Source organism: Malus domestica, chromosome 05, assembly GCF_042453785.1.
Source record: "Malus domestica chromosome 05, GDT2T_hap1".
Taxonomy (NCBI): Eukaryota; Viridiplantae; Streptophyta; class Magnoliopsida; order Rosales; family Rosaceae; genus Malus; species Malus domestica.
This window is the reverse complement of record NC_091665.1, coordinates 46237483-46260376: the sequence shown is the minus strand read 5'-3', so window position 1 is coordinate 46260376 and position 22894 is coordinate 46237483. Positions and strand designations below refer to the sequence as shown.

Genomic DNA, 22894 nt, shown 5'->3' with positions numbered 1-22894 from the left:
TGCTACTTAGTATTATGGTCTGGTACTATTTCTTTTCACTTGTAAGTGAGGTTTTAGGTTCGAATTTCGTAGATGGTAAATTCGATACCACATTAGGTTGTCCATTGTGTAGCTTAGCCGAATCCTCCCTTCTCTTAATGTAAAATATTTTTTTAAATTATTAACTTTTTAACACTAATATCATACCATTTATATAACGACACGTGGTATACCATCATGTATGCGGATTACACTTAAAAATCTCTCGCTACGCAACTGTTGTGGGTCCCAACCGTACCTAACCCCAACCGATCCCTTTGTTTCTTCCAATACGCCTCCGTGGAGGTAGTGCCAACGAATCGTTTCGTGCGAGGCCGAGTCGGAGGAAGCATCAAGCAATCACAAATGTACGATGCCTGAGTGGCTCAACGGACCTGGTGTTTTTACACCCGTTCAACACGTACATACCGCAGCTTGACTGGTACTTCGACCCTGCCCGTCGCTTTGACTTTGTCAGTCAGTCTTTAGTGCACCACTCTAAGAATTTGCCCTAATTAGAGTAATTAGGTTCTGTAGAACCAATTTATGTGTTGTAATATGAGTTAATGGATGTAAAATTTATTATAACACCTGATATTAGGGATATAACGCGTCAATGTTTCAGTACAACATAAAATTTATTATCGTTTTCGTGTTTACTTTAATTGTCATTTGGATTATTAAAACTGAATACATACTCACTGGTTCTAATTAGCCGGCTCTTCTAACTATTAAGTTTCTATCATAAACTGGTGAAATGAAAATCTTTGGAAAGGAATTATGAACTTTTGTTTTGATAGCGATATCTTGATTAATTAATCAGTTTATGACATAAAGGGATTAATTAGAGATCAGCAGAACTTTTTGTTGAGTTACTTGTGGCTCAATTAAAAGAAAGTTAAAGGAAAATTATCAACGTTTTTGGTTTTCAATATTGATTTTTTCCATATATGATTCTCTTTCTTGATATATATCAATTTTCTTTCTTGATATAGTAAATTATCGACGATTTTGGTTTTCGATATTGATTTATTTTCATGTATGATTCTTAATATTGATTTTCTTTTTTGATACAGTAAATTATCAATGATTTTGATTTTCGATATTGATTTTCTTTTCATATATGGTTTTTATATTAATTTTCTTTCTTGATATAGTAAACTATCAACGATTCTGGTTGGATATTGATTTCCTTTTCATATATGGTTCTGTTGACCCTAGAAACTACAAAGCCTACGTGGCGCGCAGGCCGAGTAATTACTGAGCTAACTACGTCATTCGGTGAATGCGGGGCGTGCCAACTCGTCCGCCGAGCTCGGCCGAGGAGTAAATTTGTTGATGTTGCGTTGGGTCGCGCTACTGACTTCTGCGTCTTGCGATTGCGGCCGAGAAAGGAACATGTCTCGGCCTCTTGGGCTCTCGAACCTGAAGACAAGGTTACTATTCTTACGAAGTTCAATATCAAATTCGGCTTTCAATGTGCCGAATGTAATAACTGTAACACCTCACTTCGCCGAGAAAGCTGATGAGATGACCTCGACCAATAAGGATTTAGAACCCTTCTCGACCGAGACTGGGATAGGCAATCAACCGTTCTCGCCGCAGTGCTGTTGATGCCAACGGAAGATACTGCGAGACCGACTGACTCTACGGTGACAGAGCTATCTATGCCGACTTAAGATATCACCGGTTGCTTCCACAGTGCTGTTGATGCCAACGGAAGATGTGTCAGCGAAAAGGAAAAAGAAAAATCACAAGTTGTGAGAGTTTGCGCAGGGCAATTTTGTATTGATTTGCAGGGGTCTCTCTGTTGCTGAATGTCTTGTATTTATAGTAGCAGAACATCGAGCCCGAGTTCCAATCCTATTCGGACTAGGTTTCCTTCTCCGGATTAACATCCCCTCGATCAGTCCTATCTCTGCTAGGACTACGAATCTAGTCCTTAACTGAGCCGGATTCGCTTTCTAGATTATTGATCTCGTCGAGAGTCCCTATTGTACTAAGACTCGACTTGCGTTCTGATTTAACCGACTTAGGCTTGGAAGCCCATGAGCTGAACGCTCCATGACCCTTTCGCCGCACGGCTTCTCGGGCCGAGAGTGATTCTACCCTCGGCCCAAACTATTATTTTGGGCCCAAACTATTATTTTGGGCCCAAACATTGCCCCCTCGCTTCTGAGGTCCTCGGCCTGAAACCTTCGGGCGAGTTTCGGCCTTGAAGAAGCGAATCTACCACTCAGAATCCTAATACCCGAGTTTCAAGGCGCATTTATTGAACACGATCGCACGATCTTGATCCTGCTAAACCACTCGCCACGTGGCGTCTTCTAACATGGCCAATCCCCAATAATGACGTCTAAGGCGTGCGGCAGCCTGAACCGTCGTGCCATCATGACCTTATGGCTGAACTTAACCACTACCTCAATCCGCGAGTCCACCTGTCATCATGCAGGTGTCGAAACGTCTTTCGTCATTAATTTCGCCGTCACACGCGATCGTGCGCCCCCCAAAACCTAAAACCGTCAGTCTTCTCAATCACATTTCCCAAATGTTCATCATGATCAACGATTCCTCCGGTCGATTTTGCCCTTTGTTTTGAATTTCGAACGATTGCTCTTCCCTCCACAACCCTATAAATACCGAAATTCTCTTATTTGTACTTTACGCTCCCAAAATTTTCTGAAATCCCTTGCCATTGCTCTCTAGTGCATTCCTCTATTCCAAGTCTTCGTCTTCAAACCCCCAACCCAGAAAATCTTTTTACGCCGTGATTCTTTCTTATAATGGCGTCCTTCATCTCCAAGCTTTCCAAGGAATATGACCAGCATCAGAAGATTCTTGATCGGAGCTCGATCAAGACTATACGGTTTGAAAATGACATGAGCACTCAGCACCAGATCCTGGGTCCTCTCTTCAAGGCTGCAATACCGCCGACCATCACCGGCCTTCTTCAGGAGCACTGCCTAACACCCTTGCTTCAAGGGTTTGAATGGTCGCGATGGGACGCGGCGAAACCCCAGGGCTCCTGGCTGGGCAACCTGGGTCGTTCGAATGGAATGGCTCTTCGGCGATCAATGGAAGGCCCTCGGCATCTACGACGCCATCCTACTCTCGTCCATGGATATCGTCCTCGACAAGGAGCTTCTCCTAGCCGCTCTGTGCTTCTGGTGCTCGGCCACCAACACAATGGTTCTTCCTCTTGGTCCCATTGGTCCCACCATCCTGGATATCACCGCCATTCTGGGGACTTCGGCAACCGGGATCCCTGTCGACGCGACTCTCTCTCGGCACCCGTCGAATATCGATCTGAAAACACTTTTCGACCGTCGAGCCTTCGAGACCCTGAGCCGTGATGGTCACATCCCGTCGAAGGAGGACCTGCGAGAAGGAGAGCATGAAGTCTTCCTCTTCTATTGGTACAACAAATACATTTGTTGTACCAAGTCAAACAAATGTTTGGTCGAGAACATGCCGGTAGCTGAAGCCCTGGCCAGTGGTCACGTCCTGGCACTGAGTTCCAACATTCTCGCCCAACTCTTCCGTTGCCTGGCCGAAGCAACCCTCCACAAGGTCGACCCACACCAGAATGGTCCCCTCTGGGTCTTCCAGCTCTGGTTACAAGTGTACTTTGCCTCCCTTCGGCCGGCCATAGCTGACTTCACACCAACGGAGGCGCTTGGACCTCAGCTGGCCTCTCGACCGATACCTCCCCATCAAGCCGAATAGGTATTTCGGTACCTCTTCGCTCTCGACGACTTCTCCAACGACGAGTTCCTGATATGTCGTCGTCGAGACTATCCTTCCTTCATCAGGCTGCCTACCTCTACATGGGGCGCAGAGGAGGACGCTGATCTTCGTCAGACCTGGGGGTCGTTTGTGCTTGTTCGCGACCTCCCTCTCGGCTGTGACGGGAAACGGTCGGGTTGGGAAGTATATCATCCGAACTTCCTTGCCCGACAACTCGGCTATCTTCAGGGCTGCCCCGTCCCCCTTCTCTCCTCCCGAACGATCCTAAGCCGTGGACGTGAACCTCGTTCCTCGGAGAAGGAATGTAATACTGCCGTGAGGGAGTTCCAAGAGCGTTGTCAAAAATTCCGCCTTCGACCAGCCACCCCCGAAACCCATTGCACTGACACCTTCGGTGAATGGTGGGAAAATTACATCCAGGAGTTCTTTGGTGCTCCGGTCGAGGAGGTGCTAAACAAACTCTTCGGTGACCGTCCGAAGAAGGCCTCGGCTCCCCAAACTCAAGGTAATTTTCATTTATCACCGGTTCCTTCCAACCTTGCATATTGATTTGCCTTACTGAATTGTTTTTATCTTCTCAGGTAATCGGCATTCGAGAAAAACGGAAGCTGTTGCCGCGGCCACGGTCGAGAAAAAATTGGCCCTGGTTAAAAGGGATAAAGCTGCTGTGCGGGCCGTGCCAACCAAACGACCTCGCCAAGAGGCCGAGCCGGCCGTCGAACCTCCGCCGCCTGCCAAACGGGTAAAACAACTGGCAAAGAAGGGCGCACGGGAGATCCATGTCATCCCCAGTCAAACTACAGGGGCGACAACTCCCAGTGTTTCCCCTTCTCCTGCCGTTGTTCAACCCTCGGTCGAGAAACAATCCGCCCCGGCCGCAGAGACAGTTCGACCGCGACCTGTCTCTGGGGCTGGTACACCAGTTGTGCCTCCCTCCGTCGAGGAGGCACCCATTCCAAAAAAGGTGGTCTCTGCGACCAAGGGAGCAGCCCCTGAAAATCCAAACCCTCGGTCTTCATCCTAGAAGAGAGTGAGGGGAGCGACGAGGTCCTGCTGGCAGATCGCCCTCACTCTCGTCGGCAACCTCCCCCAAGGTCAGAGATGGTGGTTCAAGCCGGCCCCTCAACGACTGATCGTGGAAAGCGCCCAGTCGAGGAGCCGACGGCGGTGGCCGAACCCCTCGCTTCTTCCCAGGATTAGGATGTCCCTGCCTCCTCCGAAACGGTTGTTCCAGTCGGCCCATCTACAGCCGACCGTGGCAAACGCCCGCTCGAGGAACCCGAGGCGACGGCGGAATCGCCCGTTCATCCTCAAGACCAGGGCTTCCATATCCCTCCACAGGAGGTTACCTCGACCTTCGTAAGTCCCTTCTACTCTCTCCCTGATTGCTTTTCTGCTTTAGAATTCTAAACAAGGAAAATACTAAATGTCAGGTGCCTGTACCTTCTTTTCACCGACAATTCTACGCGCCGAAAGGTATTATCTATATTTCTTGGCCGCCTCCGTGGCCATCAAACGTAGATAATCTCCATCGACTGCGTGAACTGAGAAGCAATCTGAGACACTGGGCTCGGCCATTGAGTTCTTTAGGTTCGAGCAACGATCCTGGAGACATGGCCGAGGTCTCCTCTCGGCAGGTTAAAAACGAAACCTTCTTGCTATTCTTGTCGTGACTTCTTTTAAACTTAACCTAGTTTGTATGTGCATGCTTCATGGGAGGTTGAATTCAAAGCCCTCATCTCCAGTACAACCGCAGAGTCCGGTCCTTCGGCCGCTACGACCGAAACTGCCGACCCAAGCGCCCTAACCCAGTTGCGAGAAATCTTGTCGCTTTCAACATCGCAAGTACTTGAGCGCAAAGGTCTTGATCTGCTTGGCGCCTGTCTGAACGACCTTGGAGCCGACGGTCGCCTGAGCGGCGATGCCATAGTTCGGGCATCGTCTGCCTTGGAGCGTGTTTGGGAGACATTTAGTATCTTCCAGACCGCTCTAAAGGCCGAACAGGACCTGCAAGCCGCCACGGCCGTTCAAGACACCCTCCGTCCGAAAATCGACGATCTACGGGCAAAAGGAGAGGCGCTAGCCGAGCTTGACCGTCAGATGGCCGAACTAGCAAAGCGTCGGTCGGCCATTGCTTCCGATCTTGCTAAAGACTTCGAGTCAGGCGGCAAGGATCGCCTAACTGAGTATGCGGCAACTACAAAACGGGTCGAGCGACTGAAGCTGGACAAAAAGAATCGGCAGGCCGAAGTTATCATGGCCGACGTGCGATGGCTGGAGTTGAAGGCCCTGCTCAGCACTCTTCTCCCCTCTTCGCCTTGAATGATATATAAACCAATCGACCTACTCATTTTGTAAACGCTCTATCAATCTTAATGAAGTAATCTTGTTTATTCTCGCATTTCCCATGTGACCGGATAGTATTTCTTTAAAAACTTCCCATTGATCGGCAATCTGTGTACTACACCGGTTCGGTCTTTAAGATGATACACCCCTTTTCCGTATACTTTATGCACAATGAACGGCCCTTCCCAATTTGGCGACCACTTGCCGAACCTAGGATCTTTTAGTCCTACGGGCAACACCGTTTGCCACACTAATTCACCTTCGCCGAATGTTTTCTGTCGTACCTTTTGATTATAAGCTCGCTCGGCAATCTGTTTTTGTGCCACCAATAAGTTATAAGCGTCAAGTCGCGCTTCTTCCAAATCTTCTAGTTCCTGTCTCATGGACTGATTATATTCGGCACTAAACAAACTACTTTGTTCAATTAACCGCAACGAATTTATGCTCAACTCGACTGGTAGCACTGCATCGTGCCCGTAGGTTAATGCGTACGGGGTTGTCGCAGTCGCCGACCGGGGCGACGTTCGGTATGCCCATAATGCCTCGTTCAACTTCAAATGCCACATGCCAGGCCTTTCTTTTATTATTTTTTCGAGGATGCCAATCAACACTTTATTGCTTGCCTCGGCCTGCCCATTCGCCTGTGGATAATATGGTGTGGACTGTTCCAGCCGAATTTTCAAATTTGCCGTGTATTATTTAAACCTTTCGGCTGTGAAAATTGTTCCATTGTCGGTTATGATCATCTCCGGTACACCGAACCGGGTCACAATGTGCTCCTCCACGAAAGCGTAAACTTCTTTAGATGTTAACTCGGCATATGATTTTGCTTCAACCCACTTAGTAAAGTAATCAGTTGCGACTATTATCCATGCATGCTTAGCAGCCCCAGAAGTCGGCGTGATTTTGCCGATTACGTCCATGGCCCATCCTCTAAACGGCCATGGCTTAATGACTGAATGTAGTGATTCGGCCGTGGCCCTTTGTATAGGCCCATGGATTTGGCACTGGACGCATCCTCGTGCAAACTCGATACAATCCTTCAGTATTCTCGGCCAAAAATAGCCGTGTTGTCGGAGTAGCCACCGCATTTTCCGTCCGGATTGATGAGCTCCACATACCCCTTCATGAACCTTTGTGATCGCCCGAGCACTCTCTTGGGGGCCGAGGCATAGCAATAACAAACCATCCTCACCCTTTCGGTATAACTCGTTCTGGTACATGACATAGTTCGTAGCGTGAACCCGTGTCCTGCGATTATGTTTCCCGTTAGGATTGCCAAGGTATTGCATAATAGGTGCTCTCCAATCATCCGGTATCACCTCGGTCGTGCAAACCTCGACAGAGTCCTGCCGATCTAACAACGAAGGTAAGGACATAACCCTGGTACGTATCACGTCGTCCCGTCGGAGGATTTGCTGGTTAACCAAGGCCGGGTATAACTGTCGTATCATTGATATCTCTTGGCCTAGTTTGCCCCCCAGTAGTTGTGCGCCGGAGGTAATTTGAGCCAATTCATCCGCGTCGGTATTATGACACCGGGAAATATGTTGAAATGTAATACTGTCGAAGGATTCGGCCAAATAGCTGGCGACCATATGGTAAGGTGCCAGGGTACAACTCATGCAACGAAAGGAGCCATTAAGTTGGTTAATCACAAGCTCGGAGTCACCGAGAACGAGGGCGCGGGTTGCCCGCAGGTCATGGAGAATTCCAAGGCCGACGATTAAGGCTTCATATTCGGCCTGATTGTTGGTGCAGTCAAAGTCCAACTTAAGTGAAAAGAACCAGCGATCGTGATTCGGGGATTGAATGACAATTCCCACACCTGCCGAAGATGACGTACTGGAGCCGTCAAAGTACATCGTCCAGTGATTGTCACGCGTCTGCACCATGCCGATGTCAACGTCGTTGCCCCCAAAACCGTATGGGGAGGGATGTTGAGCAAGGAAATCGGCCAATGCTTGGCCCTTGACGGCTTTCTGAGCTACATATTGCAAGCTAAACTCGGACAGTGCCATGGTCCATTTCCCAATGCGGCCCTTTACGATCGGTCGGGTGAGCATGTAGCGGATGACGTCGGTCTGTGCAATAACCTGGGTAACCGATGGGAGCATATAATGCCGAAGCTTGGAAGCGGCGAAAAAACGGCTAGGCACAGCTTCTCGACGGCTGGATAATTGATCTCTGGTTGACTGAGATTGCGGCTGAGATAAAAAATAGCCTGTTCCCGTCCGGCGTCGTTATCTTGCGCGAGGAGGCAGCCGATGGACTCTTCGGCCGCCGATATATAGAGCTTAAGAGGATTACCGCGCCGGGGAGGAACCAAGACAGGTGGGTTCGTGAGGGAAACTTTAATTTGCGCAAACGCCGCCTGATGCTCGTCGTTCCACACAAATTTATCTGAGTCCTTGAGTTTTAAGAGTGTGGAAAACGCTTTCATTTTTCCTGCCGAGTTGGCAATAAATCGGCGGAGAAAATTGATCTGTCCGAGTAAAGACTGGAGCTGCTTCTTCGTCGTTGGGGGTGGGGCAGTAATGATTGCGTGTGCCTTATTCTCATCGACTTCAATCCCACGGTAATGTACGAGGAAACCAAGAAAATTCCCGGCCGATACACCGAAGGCACACTTGGCAGGATTCATCTTGAGGTTATGCCGACGCATGCGGATGAAAGCCTGCCGAAGATCGTCCAGATGTGTCTGTCGACGTTTAGATTTGACGACAACATCGTCGATGTAAACTTCGACGATGGTACCAATTAAATCATGGAAGATGGTGTTCATCGCCCGTTGGTACGTGGCGCCGGCATTCTTGAGGCCGAATGGCATGACAACCCATTCGTAAGTGCCGAGTGCCCCCGGGCAACGGAAAGCAGTTTTGTGCACATCGGCTTCTGCAATAAATATTTGGTTGTACCCGGCATGTCCATCCATAAAGGATAAGATCGCATGATTCGCCGCGACATCAATTAACAGATCTGAAATCGGCATTGTGTACTCATCTTTGGGAGTTGCCAGATTCAGATTTCGAAAATCGGTGCAAATGCGCAGTGCACCATTTTTCTTTAATACAGGAACGATATTCGCCAACCATTCGACATATCGAGCTGTCCGAATGAATCCGGCTTTCAAAAGCCGAACTAGTTCGTCCTTGATACTGAGTTGTACTTCGGTTGAGAATCGACGAGGTGGCTGACGGAAAGGTTTAAATCCGGGCTTAATGCGTAATTCATGCTCGACCAGAGTACGATCTAAGCCGGGCATTTCATGATAACTCCAAGCAAAACAATCTTTGAATTCTGTAAGCAAAGTACGAAACTCGCCTTTCAGTTGTTGGGGAAGTAAGGCGCTAATAAACAAAATCCGTGGGTCATCGGCCGTCCCAACATTAATCTCTTCTAAAGGGTCCTTAACTAGGGGCTGATGATGTTCGAGCTCGGCCGGGGCGGCTCGAATTTTATCAAAAGATAATACAGGCCCATTATCTCCCTCAGCAAGAAGCTCGACAAGGTTGACACCCGAATTTGGTTGTTTAGATATCGTGTACCAATGGGCCAGCAGTCGTTCCATAGTAGATGAAACCGCGGCCCTGCGTGCTTCCCGATCGGTGTCAAACATCAGCTTCGGGGAGGAAGTTGGCTAATCCGAGTCTCGCCGAATCCTGCTGGACAGTCTCGACGCCAACCTCGATAACTTTCTGAACCGAAATCCGAGTCGGCCGTCCCTCTTCATTAAAGCCTTGCAAAGTGATGTAGCCGACGTGATCATCATAATACCGTGCTTGAATCATGTTAGCTTCGAAGGGCTGGCTATCGGCCGGATGAACAGTGACCGATTTACCGTCCCAAAAGACAAGCATTTGGTACAACGAGGAAGGAATACAGCTGGTTTGATGAATCCAATCTCGGCCGAGCAGTGCATTATACTCGATTTTGGAATCAACCACGAAAAAGGCGGTCATGTGGGTGCGGCCGGTAATATTCACAGTTAACGGAAGTACACCTTTGGTTTGGGATTTGTCGCCGACGAAACTACTCATCGTGATCCCTGACGGAATAAGCTCGTCAGTCGAACGGCGTAAGGCCTTCATGATGTTCAGAGGCATGATGTTGACGGTAGCTCCACAATCGACAAAAACTTTAGACACTGGATATCCCTCGATGTGGGCCGTCACATACAGTGGCTTTAAATGGTGAAGGTTGGCCGACGATGAACGAGGGAACAATTCGGCCAAAGCGGCCTTTAGACTATCATCTTTTGTTGTTGACTCGCCTTCAGCAATCGATACGAAATCAACATGGCCGGGTTCATCGGCAACCACATCTCCATCAAGGAAATTTGGTTGAGCCGTGCTTGATTGAAAATCGGCAGGTAACACATGGACCATACTGATTTCCATATTATCCAGGACTGATGGGCCCATCTGGTCAAGACCCTCCTCGTTCGGTTGGTCGGCCACTACGGACTCAGTTGTCGTCAAAGTCGGACAACGAGATTCTTCTGTCCCTTCTTCAATGTCGTCACTCGGCAGAGCTGCTTCGGCCACTTGTTGGTTCTGCGTGACCGCCTCAGGTAAAGTTGAGATTGACAATGAACTTGGGGTCAAGACTTGAACCTGCTCCTGGTAGTGTAGCCGAGCATCCCTAGTGTCGAGATAAGCATCCAGACGGGCAATACGTGCGATTTCATCAGTCGTAAGGCCGAAGAGAGAAACCGCCGAAAATACTTCAAAGTGATATCGTAAATACTGAAGGTCGTCCAACGAGAAAGGAAGGTCGGCTGCATTGATATCAGTGTACGGATCGACTTCGAATCCAAGGACACGAGCTTCTCGTATGTGCTGGAACCTTGCTTTCAATCCTGGATCTGAGGTTTTCTGAATGACCCGCTCAGCATCCGGACAAGTCAGGACCAGATCAATGGTGTCCTGGCATGCCTTCGGCAAACCATACAAATCGTTGGCCGAATGTTTCTTATGAAATTCTCGCATATACTCCAAAGACTCCCCAAGGAACGGGGGATGCAAATTCCGTCGAATTTTGACCAAAGGTTCTTGTATAGCCGGCGGGGATAATTTGCTTTCGGCCTCTTGCCTGAAATGTTCAAGGCGTGCCTTCATCTCCCCTGGTCGAATGAGAAGTTTGATCCGTTTATCAGCTTCTTCAAACATGGTCTCGACATCTTGATCGACTTGCCGTTTCCCCTGAGCCAACTCTGTCATAATTGCTGGAGGTGGTCGCTCATCATCAGTGGCAACTGTGTCCTTCGGCCGCCACTTAGGGGCCGAAGTTTCTTGGGATGCTCGTCGGCGAGCCATGCAATCTATTCGTTGATGCCGGCGTTTCTGAGATTTGGACAACGCGGTGTAGACGCCCTTCGAAGAATGATATGTATACCAACGCTGATCTCTAGGCTCGGGAGGCTTGAAGGTCTTCTGGCTCCGCGATGATTCTGAACTGCTAGAATTACGCTTATAGTAATCATCATCATAGAATGAAGCATCAAAATCGAGGCGCCGCCTGACCGGGGGTGTCTCTTCCATCCGTATTTTAGGACCGAGCCTCCCAAAAACCCCGTGATGTTGGCCTTCATTGGCCACCTTTTGCCGAGTTGCGGCCACAGGCTGCGAAGCGGGCTTCTCCTCTGGTTCACTGTCGACCTTCGTTCTACATTTCCTGCACAAAACCGCCGTCCCAATGTCTTCATCGGTGCTATAATCCATCATAGGTTTGACAATAGCAGGCCCCGTTAAAGCCATAGGTGGTTTGTTTGACCGAAAATCGGCCAGGAACCGTGGCCGAAAATTCTGATTCCGCGGGCGCTGCGTCTCAACCACTTCGGCCTTGCCTTTCCCTTTATCCTTGGGTAGGTACGCGTCGACCATATTTACTGTTGCCGTGGGGAACGGATCAGTATCAACACTCATCCTCTTCTCGGGAAACTTCAACTTGCCATTATCAATCCAGCTTTGGACGTTATCGCGAAACACAACGCAATTGTTTGTCGTATGTTTGCTCGAATTGTGGTATTTGCAATACACCTTTCCTTTAAGCTCTTCGGCCTTAGGAATGTTATGATCAGGCCGAAGCTTGATGATTCTTGCTGATAACAGTTGGTCAAAAATGGCGTCAGCCTTGGTAATATCAAAAGTATAAACCTTTGACGGTTTCAATGTTCCTTTAGTGGCCGAGCGACTTTTGGCTTCTCTAGAATCAACCTGAGTCAATGCCTTGCAAACGTATGGTTTATCTATCATTATCTCAACAGCATCCACACTAACGCATTCATCCTCGGTTGATGCATAATTGACAGTAGGGTTCTTGTAAATCGTTCCCCGAGTTGGAGTCTTCGAAGTCTTTTCCTCGCGGAGCAAATAATCATATTGCTCGACATGTTGGGCTAATTCGTACATATCCCGAAAATTTGCCCCCAAGAATTTCTTTTTGTATTCGACGTCAAGGTCGTTCAAAGCAAGCCTAACAAATTCGACTTCAGGTAAAGGCACTCGGCACCAGTTCCTAGCTGATTTGAACCTGGTCAGATAATCCATTGGTGATTTATCAGATGCTTGAGCCATCCGTGCTAATGAAGAGACTGACATCTCCATCCCCGGCCGATAAAACTGCTCGTGGAATTTTTCGACCAACTCCTCCCAGTTTTGGACGGAATTAGGAGGGAGATTGATGTACCAGGCAAATGCCGAGCCGGTCAACGAAAAGTTGAACAGCCGTAACTTATGGAAATCACTATTAACATCTCCGCATTGCGTGGTGAAACGAGCCACGTGCTCCAACGAAGACAGGGACGATTCACCGGAAAAAAAGACTAAAATCTGGGATCTTGAAACCCTTCGGGTATCCAAACGTTTCCACGTAAGCTGGGTACGGGTGAATAAACTTGGGAAACTTCGGCCCTTTCTTCATGGCCGAGTCGATCATCCGCTGAACTTCGGTCATATCAACAGGTGTTGCTTCGATCCTCTGATCGGTCCCGTCTGACCTACTATTCGATCCTCCTCCTTTTTCCAAGTTAATTGGTTTGAGCGGAACAGGAATAGGCTCGGCCGGTACAATCGGTACCGGGTTGTTTCCTGGTGGACAATGCTGGAGAAGATCGAAAGGCCTGCTGCCACCAACTTTACCAACTAGCATTTCGAGTAGCCTGGTTTGTCGATCGTTAGAACTGAGTATCGCGTCATGTAGCTTGTCAATGCCTCGACTGAACGTCTGCTCGACTGACCGAGACTGCTCGTCTAGTCGCTTTCGGAGAAACGACCTCGTTGGTGGGTCAGATCCTTCACCACCATCCTCGTCACACTCCTCTACTATCCCTTCATTGAGAACGCCTGTGTTTCTGTTAGGGATTTCTAAACTACGGAGTTGACCACCGAGATTAATTTCTCTCTCTCGGCGAGTCGCGCTCGTGGACTCAGGTGTCATAGTGCTAAGGGGATTCTGCGCCTGTGGCACACTCTGTCCTATGCTCTGACTCGGCAAATCGGCTGTCGACTTTCCCATAGCTGTTTTCTTTTTTACCGATCGTGTTTCAATTGGCATGAACTTCGTAGTTTAGCACTGGGTCCCACTAGGCGTGCCAAAATGTTGACCCTAGAAACTACAAAGCCTACGTGGCGCGCAGGCCGAGTAATTACTGAGCTAACTACGTCATTCGGTGAATGCGGGGCGTGCCAACTCGTCCGCCGAGCTCGGCCGATGAGTAAATTTGTTGATGTTGCGTTGGGTCGCGCTACTGACTTCTGCGTCTTGCGATTGCGGCCGAGAAAGGAACACGTCTCGGCCTCTTGGGCTCTCGAACCTGAAGACAAGGTTACTATTCTTACGAAGTTCAATATCAAATTCGGCTTTCAATGTGCCGAATGTAATAACTGTAACACCTCACTTCGCCGAGAAAGCTGATGAGATGACCTCGACCAATAAGGATTTAGAACCCTTCTCGACCGAGACTTGGATAGGCAATCAACCGTTCTCGCCGCAGTGCTGTTGATGCCAACGGAAGATACTGCGAGACCGACTGACTCTACGGTGACAGAGCTATCTATGCCGACTTAAGATATCACCGGTTGCTTCCACAGTGCTGTTGATGCCAACGGAAGATGTGTCAGCGAAAAGGAAAAAGAAAAATCACAAGTTGTGAGAGTTTGCGCAGGGCAATTTTGTATTGATTTGCAGGGGTCTCTCTGTTGCTGAATGTCTTGTATTTATAGTAGCAGAACATCGAGCCCGAGTTCCAATCCTATTCGGACTAGGTTTCCTTCTCCGGATTAACATCCCCTCGATCAGTCCTATCTCTGCTAGGACTACGAATCTAGTCCTTAACTGAGCCGGATTCGCTTTCTAGATTATTGATCTCGTCGAGAGTCCCTATTGTACTAAGACTCGACTTGCGTTCTGATTTAACCGACTTAGGCTTGGAAGCCCATGAGCTGAACGCTCCATGACCCTTTCGCCGCACGGCTTCTCGGGTCGAGAGTGATTCTACCCTCGGCCCAAACTATTATTTTGGGCCCAAACAGGTTCTTAATACTAATTTTCATTTTTGATTAGTTCAAGGTTTTTTTTAAGATGGACCAAATTAAGAAGGAGAGAAACTTTGTGAGTGAGATTAAAAGTTTCCAAAACATTGTTTCGAAGAGAAACTTTGAGATCGAAAACGTTACACGATTTGGAAGCGGCGAAGATAGTGTTATTGTATAAGGCGTGTGGCAGGAGGAGTTGGGGAGAGACTTTGTTCTCACTGCCGACCGACTTGACCAAAAACATCCACATGTCCGCTCTTATTGTTGAAACGTTGACAAGGCAGGGTGCGAAAAGAGAAACAAACAGAAAGTATATTTTTCAAAAAAAAAAAATACAAAAATACAAAAATAATAAGTTCCAAATTCAAACCACTCTCTGAAAAATGGAACCTTCCGCAACAGACTACCCAACAACCCTAAAAGTCTCCACACACCACCACCAACTCTTATAATTACACCCCATTTCCCTCTCAACACCCCCAACAAGAAGTACGATATTCTTATCAAGCTCTCAACTTTTTCCAATATCTGAATTCCCCTTCTCAAAATATATAAAACCCAGCTGAGATTTTCCCTCAAAAGCACTTTTCAGTTCTCACAACCATGGCTTCCACGCTGAGGCTTGCGGTGGCCTTCTCCATTCTGCTCTCTCTGTTCTCACAATCTTCCTACGCCCAAACAACAGCCTGCGGGAACTACAAATTCAACAACAACAAGGTCTTCACCTACTGCAGCAGCCTGCCGCATCTCAGCTCCTTCCTCCATTGGAGCTTCGAACAGTCAACGGGGAAGCTCCAGATGGCCTACAGGCACACTGGCGTCTCTGCCTCCAGATGGGTCGCGTGGGCCATCAATCCGGACCTCAGCAAAGCGTCGGCCGCCATGCCCGGCGCCCAAGCTCTTGTCGCTTGGCCGCAGTCCAGTGGGACGCCGAAGGTGTACAAGTCGCCGATCCAGAGCTACTCGACCACCTTGGCGGAGGGCAACCTGACGTACGAGGTTACGGATTTGACGGCGGAGTATCTGAACAACGATGAGATGATCATATTTGCAACCTGGACTCTTCCTACCAATTTTACCACCATACTTCAGGTCTGGCAAGAGGGTCCCGTTTCGAACGGCGCTCCCAGCATTCACGACACCGTCGCCGCCAATCTTAACGCCAAGGGGACTTTGGATTTGCTTTCCGGCCAGACAGCATCCACCGGTGGTAGCAGCTCAACCACTAGAAAGAGAAACGTAAGTGATTTGACTCAATTTTTCTGTCTTTAATTCTGATCCTTAAACTGCATGTCCTGACGTTTGTTTCTTAAAGTAATTTTTGGGTTTTTATTACCAAATTTGAACAAATCTTTTGTTGTTTTCAATTAATTCACAATTTTTTTTGTCAAACCATAGATTTATTATATTAAGTATTAGATTAGAGAGCCGATAAAGTTTGAAAACATTGTGATTGTGCAAGAGCTACCCTCCTTACCATCACTGTGGCAGATGGCCAACTGCAAATTCACAAATCTTTTCTTACTAAACCCTTTTTCTATTCTTAGTTTGGTTTTCTTGATAAAACTTTTGATATTTTAATCAAAACAAGTCATAAGCAATACAGTAATTAAATATAAAATAATTTAATCCTCATAGCCAGTGCCCTTATTCAATTTCTCTTTCACATTTTTTTTTCTAGAGATAAATTTTTAATAACAAAATAGTTATATTAAAGCATTCGATAAAGATATGAATATCCTCTTCAACAGAAAAAAAAAGAAACATTTAAAGGCTGTCACCAAAAATAATAGCGACAATTTTACAGTTTCCATTTTTGTAAATTTTACTATACTCAGAAATATAAATTAATCGTTTTTATACAAAACTATATAGTTTTTAATTCCGTTTATATTTTTTTTAAAGAGTACGATATTGATTTATTAGAAGAGAATAAGTATAAAATAGAAGAATAATGTGCATATAAGGACCTCAATAAAAACTTGCCGGAGATTTGAATCCAGGCAAGAGAAAAAGAGCGTTCCGCATAAATAGTTTAAATAGATATAAATTTAATTATGTGTGGAATTTAAGTGTATAGACGCATAGCCAACTTTAAGTTATTGAAAAATATTGTAAATTAATTTAAAATATGGGTAGATATTAGAACTCAAGTGGCGAAATCTGCTCTAGAGCATGTGGTTATGTACGAGTCCGCGAAAATATAGATTAATCTTTAATAGCATTAGTTGAGGAGGATCTGTGTTAAGATTTCTTCGAATTGGTAGCCACATGTTTGGTATTGGTCATTTATTAGAGTTTTAATTAAGGTCTTGACTTTAAGGTGTTTTTATTAATCTCTTCCACCTAAGTCTAGGATCAAGTGATCTGGACTCTTGAAATTTAATCTAACGGTTACAAACAAGAAGCTTTTCTAAAAGTTATAATAATTGTAGTCGATATATCAAATTTCAAAGGTTCGAATTACTTGATCTCTAGGCTTAGTGGAAGAGATCCGGAATTAACTTCATCATAATTAGTCAAATCCCCTAAGTTTTTATGGTCATTTTTGAAACAAATTACAGCGTCACGGAGTGCTGAATGCAGTGAGTTGGGGAATCTTGATGCCTTTTGGTGCCATGGTAGCAAGGTACTTGAGAGTTTTCAAGTCCGCAGACCCTGCATGGTTTTACCTTCATGCCGCTTGCCAGACCTCGGCATACGCCGTTGGCGTCGCAGGATGGGCTACCGGTATTAAACTCGGCGACGATTCTGCCGGCATCAAATATGACACACACAGAAACATTGGGATCGCCCTCTTCGCCCTTGGAACACTTCAGGTAAATTCAACATTCATCTCAACCCTAACAATGTTGTAATGTAACTTCGATCTTTGCCCTACCATGTACTAAGTGATAGCTTTGAATCTCGATGCAGGTGTTTGCTTTGCTTCTGAGACCCAACAAGGATCACAAGATCAGATTTTACTGGAACATATACCACCACGCAACCGGGTACACTGTTATCATCCTCAGCATCGTCAACATCTTCAAAGGATTCGACATCTTGAACCCTGACGATAAGTGGAAGAAGGCATACATCGGCGTGATCATTGCTTTAGGTGTCCAAGCTGCATTGTTGGAAGCTTACACGTGGTATATTGTATTGAAGAGGAAGAAGTCTGAAAAGGAAACGCACGTTTCGAACGGTGTCAACGGCCATGGGGCTTAGAGGTCGGAGGGACGAAAAGCAGAGCGCACAGAATGGTTTGTAAGAGGTAGGAGGTGGCTCTTTCGAGTTTCTTCCTCCTCTTTTGCGGCCCTTCTGTATACATTTGTTGTTGCACCCTTTTGTATATATATGACGTGAGTGTTTGTGTACACATATGTACTGAGGGAGTTCAGGATTAGAGGTTATTCTTTGGTAAATTAGTTCTTGGGCAGTCCCTGCCTGGACTTTGTGTTAGACATGCTACCAGAGAGAGAGATTAAATATATTTGTTACTTACTTATACCTGTGTTTTCTCCTTCGACATTGATTTAATTTTTGGAAAATAATTTTCGCACTCTCTTTTTCACCATCTGCACTTGTCTCTATTTTCTAGCCCTAGGATTAAATCAATCGGAGAATCAAGGGACAAAAACCAAAGGTAAGAGCGCGGAAGTAGAAAAACAAACGGAAATTATATCCTTTGATTTCTGTTTCTACATTCAACTTTCTGTTTTGCGCTAAAGCATTCTCAATCATGACTTCACTTTCATTTACTCGAAACATCAAATCTATTTCTGAAGCTAAAGAACATACAGCAAATACAAACATTGCCAACGATATATCATCATCAAAATAGGTTCGACAATTAATTTGGCATTTCACATGCCCTAAAGACGATTTCAATGGTGTAAAGGATATACTAACTTACACCCATGTAATCAAATCAGTAATCCAATTTTATGCTTCATTGAGAGGATGTTTAACTTGAAATATTTCATAGAGTGAAGAAGCTGACTCATTCCGATTCTCGCAAAACATCAACAAATGCTGCCTTAAGCAGAGGGTTTGATGCTGCTACTCTTCGAGATGTGATGTCAAGCTCCTCACCAGATCTGATGAAGAAAATTACATCCAATTCTTGACATAAGTAAAAATGTACAGATACGATGTTACATGCAAGTTTCAAGTTTTGTTAACAAAAAGATAGATGTTATCGATCTGTCAGTAGTGCACGCTTCAAAGAGAACTATTTATATTTCCAACTCAAATTAATTCTTGAATGATCTTAAGCTGAAGATAAAGTTACTTACGGATCATAAACACACCCTCCAGCTTCTGTAACAATTACAGCACCACCTGCAACATCCCTGAGGCACACGAAAAACCAATGTCAATCACTTACCGGCTACCACTAACATTAACAAGCATGGTAGAAAGAAGATCATACCAAGGACCCCCATAGCCGTCCATGTAAAATAGATCAAGCCTCCCACATGCTATTCCACAGAGGGCCAGTGCACAGGAGCCGCCCATGCGAATAGATCTCACCTGCTCAAAAGAGGGATTCATTAAAATTGGGCTGCCAACACAACTGAAGACCAGCATTTGAAAGTTCTGTTTCTACCTCAAAAAGTAGGCGATTAATTGTCCCTGTGGTTGCATCCACTGTTACGTTATCACGTTCTACTCCAACCTGCTCTTCCAGTACAAAAACATATGAGGGTTTTTAAGATTAAGAAGTTTACACATTTATCCTTACCAATTTCTAGTCTCATCGTTTAAGTAAAACGCCGCGGTGTGCTTTATTTTACACGGGGATAGGGTAGAAAAACAACAAATCAGCCCATTTATGTATAACAATAATAAACTACCATCCATCAATCAGAGAGCTCTATACCTCAGTTACAAGGAGAGACTTCACAAGTTCAGTCTGAGATGATACTGCACTAATTCAAAACATTTTTAAGCATTAAATAGGAAATTCTGTAACCACTTGGAAACAATAAAGTGCATGGTTAAAAACAGAATAATCACCTTTTATAGGATTTCCATTGAGAAATGCACCTCCTCCGCGTATGCCAGTAAAGAGCTACGTATAATGAAACCCGAAGTTAACACACTTTATTCGGCTAGTACTACTTAGAGAGCAAGTTTTCATATTTCAACTCAGAAGCTATTCGCTGTAAAACTTATAATTCTAACATCTATTAGAACAAGAGTCGTGGTTAACCACTGGAGTTTAAACATTAGCGGAGATAAGAATCCTAACCTCATCAATTATTGGGTTGTAAACAACACCAATTGTAGGAATCTTTCCAATTGTAAGGCCGATTGAGACACAGACAAAGGGGAACCTATAACAGCAACGAGAAGCAATCAGCACAGAGAAAATAAACAATCATCTACAACACAAGAAGCGACTTTTACCCATGTACAAAGTTAATGGTTCCATCTACGGGATCAACTAGCCATGTGGGGTCATCAGTCAGCTCCGTTACACCATTAGCAGCAGTAGTCTCTTCCCCAATGAACTAAAGGTAACACCGACTAAAATAATTCAGAGCATGTAGAGAAAAACCTAGTCCTAGGAGATACAATGATATTCTAAGCAACAATGAGGAACTTTGCTGATACATGGGGATGAAGAGTTAACTCTTAACCTTATGTGTGGGGTAAAGTTGCTTGAGATGATTAAATATGAGATCTTCGCATGCCTTATCAGTTTCCGTGACCAAATCCACCTGCACTCCCAACAGAATTGGAAGATTAACAGAAAAATAATGTTTTGATCACGAAATTTCGTTTTGCTACATCTTGCATTCAACACTGAGCTATCTCAAAACCACATGATATAACTTTCTCCATTCAAATTCTAACTGCAGCTGCCACAGGCGAAAAGTTATTCGAAATTTGTTCACTAACATGTCTTCGATGCTTGTCAAGTAATCAAATTTTAAATCTTTCACTTCAAAAAATTATACTAACATTGAATCAGCAATTATACTTCTAAGATCCAATTGCCAAACACCTATTTGATTTAACAATTAATAAAAAACAAGAAAAACAAATCAAAAGACCTGGCCTTTGTACTCCACATGCTTGGTCTCGTAGAACCCTTTTCGAATTATCTGCAATGAAATCATATAGCACACAGATTGCACACTTTGTTTCAATTACTGCTGAGTAAAAATTAGATAAAAACAAAAATTAGTTAAAGGGGCGGAGGGGACTGACCTCGCCGGCTTTCTTGGCTGCATCAACGGCGGAGGAGAGGAACTGAGCAAGCGAATCTACAACCCACCACCAGAAATTATGCAAAACAAATCGCAAATTAATTTTATATGAAAAAAAAAGACAGAAAATGGAGATGAATTTTAACGAAATGGAGAGAATCTACCATTTGCCGCCATTATTAACGGTCTGATGAGAGAAGGAAATGCAGATTGAGTAATAGTTGGAGATGCTAACGAGTATTGTCGACGATGGAGCTAACAGGTGACTCAGACTGATTAAATAATTAAACTAAATATATAGGCGATTCGTTCATCGCATAAAGTATAATGCCAATGCTATTCGTTTATCGCATAAAATATGATGCCGACACCAATGATACGGTTCCTGTGTCTGATTTACGATGAATTTTTCAATCTAATCGTACATGAAATGGTATATTATATGTTATTATATAAATAATAGGATGTGTGCGTTAAAAAATTAATTACTTAGAAAATAAAATTTAAGAACATATAAAATAACCATTTATGAAATCATCAATTTCACGTCTTTTTTTCTTCAGACAAGGGTAAATTCATTATCAAACCAGCAAATTACAGAGGCCAAATTACAACATTAAGCTCAAAATATAGAGATGGACCCCCAAATCAAACTAAAACAGAGCTCAAAACAAAAAAATAACCAGAGAAACAAAAAATTCTAACATCCGCCACCAACATCCTTATTATCACCGTGGAACTATTGAACACCAAAAGAAGAGGCAGAAGGCTCGACGTGAGATTTGTAGAGGATGGTTAACAAGACTAGAAACATATTATGAAATCATCCAATTTCTTTTACCTACTAACTTCATGAAAGACCAATAACTCCTTTATCGAATGTTCCACATTATCCCACACAATAGTCACATAATTTGATGTGAGGGTAGGCAAGTCCTCATCTCTGACCGCAATGGGAAGCCAATAGTGAATGTTAAGTGGATCGATAAACTTCATCCGACCCTGAAAGACATTCTGAAATGCCAACTTCTTCTTCTTTATTTTGTTGTACTCGTTAACTGCAAACTCTGCGATCTCTTTCACATATGCGTCGCTAATGTTCTTGATCGGCTGCCAATCATCGCCTTGGGCTGTGACCAAGGGAGGAAAGAGGAGGCAAAAGATCAGTGTTGCAATTGCCAGGATACCATATAATCTGGTCATTTTTGTAATGAAGAGACGCATTGAGAGCGCAATAGAATTTATAGTGGATTTCGTTCCTTAATTTTATGGTGATGTTATTATGACGTTAAAACACTTTCTTTTCTAATGATCCATTTCCGCTTTTATCCAGATTGAGGCGATTATAATAGTTCCAAAATTGTTTTTCCTATTTACTTAGTTGCTAAACATGAATCTATTTCCTATGTTTGGGTTGTATACGAATGTCATATAAGTTTATAAAGGAAAATCACATATATTTTAAAAGGGAGCATTTTTGCTCATCATCATAAACTATGGTGTATGCTCACCATACACCTAATCAATTGACACGTGTCATTTCACTTAATCTTAGTTAATTTTTTTCAAAATTGAAAAACTAACATTTAATGTGAAAGTTAACTAGAGTTAAGTGAAATAACACGTGTCAATTGATTAGGTGTATGGTGAGCATACACCATAGTTTATGGTGGTGAGCAAAAATGCACTCTATTTTAAAATTACATTTTGAAAGTTGACTTGCTAAGACCACATATTTGAAATATGTGGGTAAACAATTTTCCTATATTTTGTAGATTCTCAATTTAAATTTATACAAATAATATTCTTATACGTGGTAGGTAAATTGTTTTTTTATGTATTACTAAACTTTTTAAGAAAAACTAAAGAAAAGTCCAAAAAAACTTATCTTTTAACGAAAAATCATTTTTAAAGGTATAATGAATAATGCAAGTTAAAGATAAAAATGTGGTTTTTCGTTAAAAGTGAACAGTACCGGAAGTGTTATTGTTGTAAATGAGTAAATAATTGACAATATATATCAAGACATCAATTCTCATAATT

At 44.5% G+C, this 22894-nt stretch overlaps 4 protein-coding genes across 4 annotated transcripts; 1 reads left to right on the top strand and 3 right to left on the bottom strand.

Annotated features, from left to right (window-relative positions):
* Nucleotides 1–6155: 6155 nt before the first annotated feature.
* Nucleotides 6156–9682, bottom strand: LOC139196301 (uncharacterized). The gene is made up of 5 exons (XM_070821995.1): nucleotides 9281–9682; nucleotides 8999–9175; nucleotides 8336–8812; nucleotides 7233–8207; nucleotides 6156–6422 (listed from the first exon to the last, which is right to left on the bottom strand). Exons 1-5 carry the CDS (start codon nucleotides 9680–9682, stop codon nucleotides 6156–6158), a joined length of 2298 nt encoding a protein of 765 aa, XP_070678096.1.
* Nucleotides 9683–14941: 5259 nt separating this feature from the next.
* Nucleotides 14942–18138, top strand: LOC103434427 (cytochrome b561 and DOMON domain-containing protein At5g47530-like). The gene is made up of 3 exons (XM_008372772.4): nucleotides 14942–15887; nucleotides 17213–17467; nucleotides 17565–18138. Exons 1-3 carry the CDS (start codon nucleotides 15252–15254, stop codon nucleotides 17856–17858), a joined length of 1185 nt encoding a protein of 394 aa, XP_008370994.1. The 5' UTR covers nucleotides 14942–15251; the 3' UTR covers nucleotides 17859–18138.
* A 249-nt stretch (nucleotides 18139–18387) lies between these two features.
* LOC103434428 (inositol monophosphatase 1) lies at nucleotides 18388–21686 on the bottom strand. Its single transcript, XM_008372773.4, has 12 exons — nucleotides 21016–21686; nucleotides 20853–20908; nucleotides 20696–20746; nucleotides 20279–20359; nucleotides 20046–20149; nucleotides 19888–19972; nucleotides 19653–19707; nucleotides 19516–19559; nucleotides 19243–19311; nucleotides 19066–19166; nucleotides 18929–18985; nucleotides 18388–18730 (listed from the first exon to the last, which is right to left on the bottom strand). Exons 1-12 carry the CDS (start codon nucleotides 21026–21028, stop codon nucleotides 18634–18636), a joined length of 813 nt encoding a protein of 270 aa, XP_008370995.1. The 5' UTR covers nucleotides 21029–21686; the 3' UTR covers nucleotides 18388–18633.
* A 2-nt stretch (nucleotides 21687–21688) lies between these two features.
* LOC114825192 (cysteine proteinase inhibitor 5-like) lies at nucleotides 21689–22054 on the bottom strand. Its single transcript, XM_029103617.1, has one exon. The coding sequence runs from the start codon at nucleotides 22052–22054 to the stop codon at nucleotides 21689–21691; it is 366 nt and encodes a 121-aa protein (XP_028959450.1).
* Between the last annotated feature and the right edge of the window lie 840 nt (nucleotides 22055–22894).